This window comes from Anopheles coluzzii, chromosome X (assembly GCF_943734685.1).
Source record: "Anopheles coluzzii chromosome X, AcolN3, whole genome shotgun sequence".
Taxonomy (NCBI): domain Eukaryota; kingdom Metazoa; phylum Arthropoda; class Insecta; order Diptera; family Culicidae; genus Anopheles; species Anopheles coluzzii.
Window position 1 is genome coordinate 15,465,328 of NC_064669.1, and position 7,588 is coordinate 15,472,915.

The 7,588-nt window shown below is 46.1% G+C and overlaps 2 protein-coding genes across 2 annotated transcripts; both read left to right on the plus strand.

The window, feature by feature from the left end:
• Positions 1-357: 357 nt before the first annotated feature.
• On the plus strand, positions 358-1,740 carry LOC120947591 (dnaJ homolog subfamily C member 25 homolog). The gene has a single exon (XM_040363050.2). The coding sequence runs from the start codon at positions 436-438 to the stop codon at positions 1,459-1,461; it is 1,026 nt and encodes a 341-aa protein (XP_040218984.1). The 5' UTR covers positions 358-435; the 3' UTR covers positions 1,462-1,740.
• A 1,817-nt stretch (positions 1,741-3,557) lies between these two features.
• LOC120948107 (derlin-2) lies at positions 3,558-7,478 on the plus strand. Its single transcript, XM_040364105.2, has 7 exons — positions 3,558-3,839; positions 4,055-4,155; positions 4,261-4,406; positions 4,524-4,611; positions 4,709-4,831; positions 7,048-7,211; positions 7,290-7,478. Exons 2-7 carry the CDS (start codon positions 4,063-4,065, stop codon positions 7,381-7,383), a joined length of 708 nt encoding a protein of 235 aa, XP_040220039.1. The 5' UTR covers positions 3,558-3,839; positions 4,055-4,062; the 3' UTR covers positions 7,384-7,478.
• The last annotated feature ends 110 nt before the right edge of the window (positions 7,479-7,588 follow it).

Sequence of the window (7,588 nt, forward strand, 5' to 3'; positions counted from 1 at the left end):
ATATGAGGGAAGGGAGTGAATCCGAATGTTCATTTCTATTTTTAGCTCTTTTTTGCATGGGTTCATCCTTCACGTGTGTTCACTATCCTCGATAATGATCTGTATTTCGCTGGTCTTTTCGGGGATAATTCGTTACCGAATTATCCCCGAAAAGACCAGCGAAAACCAGCGTGGTCGGGAGCTTGGGGGGTTTTCAGCTTACATCATCTCTCCCATTCTTATTCATGTTTGCCAGTTTCTCACGTGTAGAAGCTACTGAATGGCTACGTGTAGCCTGATCGCTCAGCTGCACCGCTCTAAACGCAGCGTATGTTTACAAATCAATCTGTCAAAATTCCATACCGCTCCGCTCCCTTCTTCAACAAGCCGACCGACAACGCGTCTCGTGTCATCCGTAAGTGTTCGACAATCCGGCAACCGACCTGGACGCAGAGGATGACGACGGCAGCACGACTCGTGGGCTGGTGCGTGGTGCTGCTGGGCATCTGCGCCACGACTGGTGATGGCCACTACCTCGACTCGTACTACTGCGGCCAGGACAACTGCTATGAGCTGCTGGGCGTGTCGCGCGAAAGCACCAAGCAGGAGATCGCCAAATCGTACCGCCAGCTCGCCCGGAAGTACCATCCGGACCTGCACCATGGCGCGGAGCAGAAGCAGGCGGCCGAGGAATCGTTCAAGCGGATCGCGACCGCGTACGAGGTGCTGAAGGACGAGGAGTCGCGCAACGACTACAACTACCTGCTGGACAATCCGCAGGCGTACTACGCGCACTTCTACCGGTACTACCGCCGGAAGGCGAAGATTGACGTGCGGCTGGTGATCGTGGTGACGATAAGCATCATCTCCTGCATCCAGTACGTGACGCGCTGGCAGCGGTACGATACCGCCATCAAGTACTTCATGTCGCTGCCCAAGTACCGGAACAAAGCGATGGAGATGATCAACCAATCGAACGGGGGAGGCGGCGGCGGTGGCGGGAGTGGCAAGCAGGGCCGGATCAAGCTGTCCAAGGCGGAGCAGCGCAAGGAGCACGACGAGCAGATCCGGAAGGTGATCGAAAACAACATGGACATCCAGGGTGCGTACGCGAAGCCGGAAATCAAGGACATCCTCTGGATACAGCTATTCCTGCTGCCGTACACGGTCGGCCGGTACCTCTGGTGGGCGGGCCGGTGGGTGTGGAAGTTTACGCTGCTGAAGCAACCGTACGGGCGCGAGGAGCAGCTCTACCTGATCCGCCGGTACATGCGCCTCACCGCGGTCCAGTTCGACGCGATCGAGCCGGAAACGGTGGAGCAGTTCCTGCGGCAGCAGCTCTGGATCAAGTCCAACTACGACCGGTGGAAGGTGGAGCAGGAGAACGAGAAGAAGAAGCAGATGGCAGACAATCCCCGGTACAAGGCGTACCGCCGGTACATGAAAAATCACGGCCCGGGCCGGCTCACGTTCGAGGAGTGAAGATGTGGCTGGAGGTTAACCGTTTTTTTCCTCTTTTGGTTAAATAGTTTCTACGTATTTTTTTCGGTCCGTTCATTCGGCGGATGCAAAGAAAACACATCTGTAATTATTTATTGACAAACCCCCCAGCCCCACCAAGCGCGGCGGGGGGAGCGAAGGCGTTTTTCCGAAGCTGCTAGGAAGAAGAAGTGTGGGATGTGCGGAGGTGTGTGTGTATGTTTTTGCGTTGAATAAAGCTCGACGACCCTCTCGCTACTCCTGGTCGCGATTTCCATTTCAGACTGTAAACTGCTTTTTTCCGCGCAACGGACGAATCCTTTTCTCAAGCACATTCGATCGGAAAATGCCAAACAAACGGTGGGCTGTGGTAGGAATTGGCGACGAAGAATCCCCAACCGTAACGGTATTTTTACCGTTAGACAGCTGGCTAGCGTTTCGACACGTGGGCAAATGGATCGATAAGGAAAACGGCACGATCGAATCAAGATCGATACTGTTTGTTCGAAAATATCTTAAAATGTCCGTTTATATTATGATTTTGTGTTTACTCAGAACAAACGGTCAGAGTACGCATTGCTATTAACCGTACTAGGTTGTAATATAAGATTAAAAATTTCCACTTTACATGACCGTTTGCACCGTAGGTCAATTTTTGCAGGTATAGCTGCTTATAGAAAATGGAAAATGTCAATTCAAACAGGTATGCAGCTATCAAATCAAACAGGTATGATTGTTGCAAAACAACGAAACTGTTCCATGTGTATAAAAACATGTTTTTAAAACTACATTGGAAACCCCAAAACACAGAGATTCGATATGCTAATGCAATAGAAATTCGTTTCCATCTCGCTCCACCACTGGTCACAGGTGCGAAGAAGATAGAGAGAGGGAGACAACAGTTCATTCAAATTGGCCAAACTGGGGGAAGCGATGGGCTGCCCCAACAGTGCTCCTATTTTTATAACCACCCATTCTGGGTCTCAGTAGCGGAGTGAGACCGTTCAGTGTGACCAAATTACTTTGGCAGATTTCGTTGTTTCAGATTTTTTGTACTTGTTGGTTGGTTTTAAAATTTGAAACTCAGGTAACGCTCGCTTTAACTGTCAAAATCAAAATTGTCGTATCTGCGAATCGTCGTAACTCGAGGAGGTCGTAACTCGGGGGACGCCTGTATGGGATTTGACATGTTCGATTTGATAACCAACAAATCGAACATGTCAAACCCATATATTTTTCATGTTCGATGTCGTGTTCGATTGCTGCTAGAGCGCCCGGTCAGTTAACACCTTGGGCGCTGTGTGGATCGCTTTGGAATCACAGCTTTGTTCACTCTTCTTCTCTGTGATTGGTCTCTCAGCAACTCTCAGCAGAGCGTATTGCAGCGGGAAGAAAGAGAGAGCGCATATTGCAGAAACGGCATCGTACGTGAGGATCGGAAAGAGAGTGAACGATCGTAAGCCTATGAAACGCTCTCATCGCTCTCTTATCTTGTACTGTTTTCTCCGTAGAAAGCTAATGCAAAATGACAGCGCCCAGAGTGTTAAAAGAAAGTGTTGAGCAGGGAGGGGTGGGGAGGGGGAGTGAGATTTATTCGCGGTACCATGAAAATGTCATATATCTTGTACTGTGATTTTTGTTATAAAATCTGACAGACAGGCGAGATAATCGCGGTTTGTGTATGGACTCATCCGAGGTTTGGTGCCGATTGAATGTCCCAAGATGAAATAGTTTTTATCAATTTGCGAATCAAACTATTTCTTTCAAATGGCTTATGCAAAATAAAATGCAAAACTCGTTTCTCGACGCGAGTTTCCAAACAAATTCACCAGGTAATGTAAAAACAATCGGTTCGCGCCACCGGGAAATTCTCAGCAATACCGAAGTTGGGTATCTCTGCGAAACAGCAGGCTCGATTGGTAGGTAGGTAATTTTAGGTAGTTTTAGGGTGCTCAACCGTGAATCGGTAAGCATATTTAAAATCTGTAGGACTACAGATAAACGAATATTTCTGGTCACTCTGCCGGACCGTTTTCCCCCGGCGCACAGCAGTTTGGCAACAGCTGTCAAACCGGCGATGATGGCCTGTGTGTGCGGTGTGCGCGGTGTGCGGGGAACGCAAGCAAAACATAAACGTCATCGCGGGCACCGTCGCCCGACCGTCGAGCTGGTGATTGGTACACGACAGAGCTAAGCCGCGAGTCCGAACAGTATCATGTACCAGGGGAGCTTATTTTGATTTCGCACACAGTTTCCCCGACCCATGTAACGCCAACGTCCAGCGAGCGGAGTCCAAGCAGACAGCCACCGACTCTTCAACAGCCGTTTTCCGTGGTGCCCGCCGCAACACACCCTTTCTGGTCGAGCGCGCGCACGTTGAGGTAAGGTTGTGTGTTTTGTCAGCCACGAAGCCAGGAGAAGGGTGGGGAGAAGGGGGCTTCGACCCCCTCCCCGCCTCCCCCGCTCCTTTCCATGGTGAAACAGTCGATCGCGGACGGGCGATACGGACTCGAGGACTGTCGTGCTGTTGTCGTTTCTGGTGGCCACCCTCCAACAGTAACCTGTTTTCGTGTTTGTGTGTTCCGGCTCGTTTTAGGATGTACAATGGCATACCAAACGATACGGCAAGAATATCTCCAGATACCGATAGTGACACGGGTGTACTCGACGGCCTGCATCATCACGACCCTGTCGGTGGTAAGTGAAGGAGTTGGAGGCGTGTCACTGGCCTGGGGATGTCTCTTTAACCGGCTGCCTTGGTGTTGTTTTTTTTTGTTTTGCTTTTGCCTCTGCTTTTCACAGCATCTCGACATCGTAACGCCCTTTCAGCTGTACTTTAACCCAAAGCTCATCTTCGAACACTACCAGCTATGGCGCATCTGCACCACGTTCCTGTTCTTCGGCACCTTTGGGTTCAACTTTCTGTTCAACATGATCTTCACATTTCGGTGAGTTTCCTCCCTATTGCCTTTCCGTTTTACTAAACCATGGTTCCACTGTTTCCCTTCTCATTTTCTTTATTCCCCTCTCTCTCTCTCTCTTTGTGTCTCTTCCTTCGATAAAAGGTATTGCCGTATGCTGGAGGAAAATTCGTTCCGCGGGAGAAGCTCCGACTTTGTAATGATGTTTCTGTTCGGCGGCACCGTGTTGGTGGTATCCTTTTCCAAATGAAAACAAAACAAACATTTGCTTCGCTTTGCATGCACACACACATATACACAAAGCATTTTCCTTAACGTGGCCGCTCCAGATTTGTGCGTTGTTTGTTAATTTACTTTTCTTAGGGCAAGCTTTTACCATAATGCTGGTGTACGTCTGGTCACGGCGGAATCCGTTCGTGCGAATGAACTTTTTCGGCGTGCTAAACTTTCAGGTAAAATCAATTGGCAAGCAGTGTCGCGTTATCTGTGCCATCAGTGCCCCATCCGCATGGGGTGTTATATGTAATCTTGCCAACAAACTAATCCTTAAATTACAAATCCTGTCAGTGACCGTGCAAAGATAATGCCTTCTCTATCCAGCTTATACTGTTAGTGCAATGGCGCGAGATGCGTCAACATTGAATCGATACATTTTTGTTTTGCACGTAAAATTTACTGTAGATGCTAAGCCAGCTTAAAGTGGAAATGAACAAAGAGCTTTTTGCTGCCAATTTGATTTTTAAACTACCCTAAAATAATATCATTATATTTGTTAACATACAATTCATCTAAGAGTATCAATCAAATTCCCCTACTCCATCGAAGCGATTGTCGAAAATGATAAAACCGTATTGCATCGAATTACGGACATTTAAGACATTTTTGGCATGTAATTATTTCTCATTATTTCAAATTTAACCCGTCATACCTACCACAGTTTAATGCAGCAAACCTTCTACAACTGAGAAAAAAAAAAAAGATTTCCAATAATTTTACTGGAAACATTGTAAAAACTCATGCAACAGCAACGATATTTTGTTTCATATTCCGGTCAGTTTCGCAATTCGTTTTAATTCGAATTCTGGACATTCACAAACGACACCTTTTTTGTTTTTAACTTTTTTTTTAACGTCCGGACACCAAATTCGGAGGGTCAGTGCCCTACTGAACCGACAGAACGACGGACTGATTTTGAGTGCGGTTTTTCTCTTATACTAAGGCTTTGTCACATCTAGCATTAAATTATGTGTCAAAGCACATATTTTTGTGCATTTAATCTCAATTTACTTCGTCTGTCCGGAATTAAATCCTGATAGGTAAAAAATCCTGATTCGAATTCCGGACATGTGATTTAATCAAATTCAGAGCACAATATGATAAAACACCGTTTTTTTTAAGTTAATAACAACTTCCACAAAAAAATCCGATGTATTTCAATGCACGTAGAAGTGATCGATAGGAATTATCGAATAAATTACACTGGCGTCAGTTTGAGGTAAAACCGCTAAGAATGCCTGTGGTGATAAACTGACCGACAGAGAATATTTATTTACTGTGGTATCAGACTCTACTAGGAATCAGACACATTTTTAATTGATTCTAGTACATCATGGCAATCATGTTAAATTAAATGGTATGACCATGGGATTTGAAGAAATTCAATAAAACATGCCGAATGTCCGGAGTTTGAAACATAACAATGATGGAGTTTGAAGCAATGTTGGTTTCCTTTGAGCATTTAACAATATTTTAAAATGTGGTGATTGTTAGAGCATTTTACCACACTCTACGCATTGTTGTTGAACGGGAAACTCTTGAAGTACATTAGGGCAATCTGAGCGGCCTTGCCCCCCCCCCCCCCCCCCCCCCCCCAGCTAAATCTCCACTCGTTAGTTCGCTCTTATAACGATTTTCTATTAATGTACATAGAAATGGAAAACTAAATCTTTCTCATAGTAGTACATTCTTAAGGCCGGGGTATATTATCCGTACTCGCTAGTGTAATTTACATTTTCAGTAGCGCATCTTGCGGCGGCTCACTGAAGCATTTTGCCAAACAATTTGGAGCCGCTTCAGAAAATACATTATTTTCCCATGTTTTTTACTTAATTCGGATGGAAAACGTTTTGTAAAAGGTAGATGCACATGTCCTGCATGCATTGCATCCGTTTTCACGAAAAAAACGATAGAAAAACTAATTAATTTTGAGATCCGGCATGAGCATTCCCTCGATGATAAAAAAAAAGCTGCCGCCAGATGCGCTAGTGAAAATCGAAATTACACTAGCGAGTACGGACAGTGTCCCCCGGCCTAAAGACTTCTCTAAGACGAAGTTACGTCTTTCTTCACGAAGACTATAGATACCACTAAATTAATACAATAACTGCCATTTAAAAAGGACAGAAGAAAATTAATCCCTAACAAATATAAGGGTTTGTGTATTTGGTATTCGTAAAAAGATATTCATAAAAAGCGAACATTGTAATGTTTTTTTGAGGACGTTTCAGGAAAGTAGGGGCCCCATTTCCCGCTTAGGGGCCCGGGTTTGTTAAATCCGCCTTTGGTTGCACTGGTTATTTAAACGTTATTCTCTCAATAACACAAAATGTAACCTTTCCTGTCCTACCTAGCGATGTAATTGATCCGAGCGACTGCTCCTCTTTTCCAGGCACCTTACCTACCATGGGTACTGCTCGGGTTTTCCGTGCTAATAGGCAACACGATCTGGGTGGACTTGATTGGTATCGTGGTAGGCCACACGTACTACTTCCTCGAGGATGTGCTACCAAATCAGCCGGGAGGCTTGAAGCTGCTTAAAACACCTCGAATCCTGTACGTCTCCACTAGTGCTGTCTCCAATCCCCCAATGGTACTGATATCTCTTCGTTTGTTTCTATGTTTCCCCAACAGCAAACTATTGTTTGACGAGGTGGCAGAGGATCCAAACTACGTAGCGCTGCCCGAGGATCAGCCGGGCGGTTTTAACTGGAGGCGAAATAACTAAAGCGCCGCAACCACGCAGCGGCAGTGTTTTAGTAGTACTGCAAGCAAGTAAATAAACGTGTCGGGTTTACGTGCAAGACTATTGCGCCAATGCTAGCCGAGAATACTGTAACTAATCCGGTTGCTCGGCACTCCAACACGTGGTGCGATATGAGATGTTGCCGAAATTGCCCCTTTTTTGTCTCTCCTCGCACACCCTATCGCTA

Excerpts from the sequence above, each read along its gene's own strand:
- LOC120947591 (XM_040363050.2), top strand. The coding sequence starts at position 436 with ATGACGACGGCAGCACGACTCGTGGGCTGGTGCGTGGTGCTGCTGGGC.
- LOC120948107 (XM_040364105.2), top strand. The coding sequence starts at position 4,063 with ATGGCATACCAAACGATACGGCAAGAATATCTCCAGATACCGATAGTG. Across the intron at positions 4,407-4,523 it reads AACATGATCTTCACATTTCG|GTATTGCCGTATGCTGGAGG; the intron begins GTGAGTTTCCTC and ends CTTCGATAAAAG. Across the intron at positions 4,832-7,047 it reads TCGGCGTGCTAAACTTTCAG|GCACCTTACCTACCATGGGT; the intron begins GTAAAATCAATT and ends CCTCTTTTCCAG.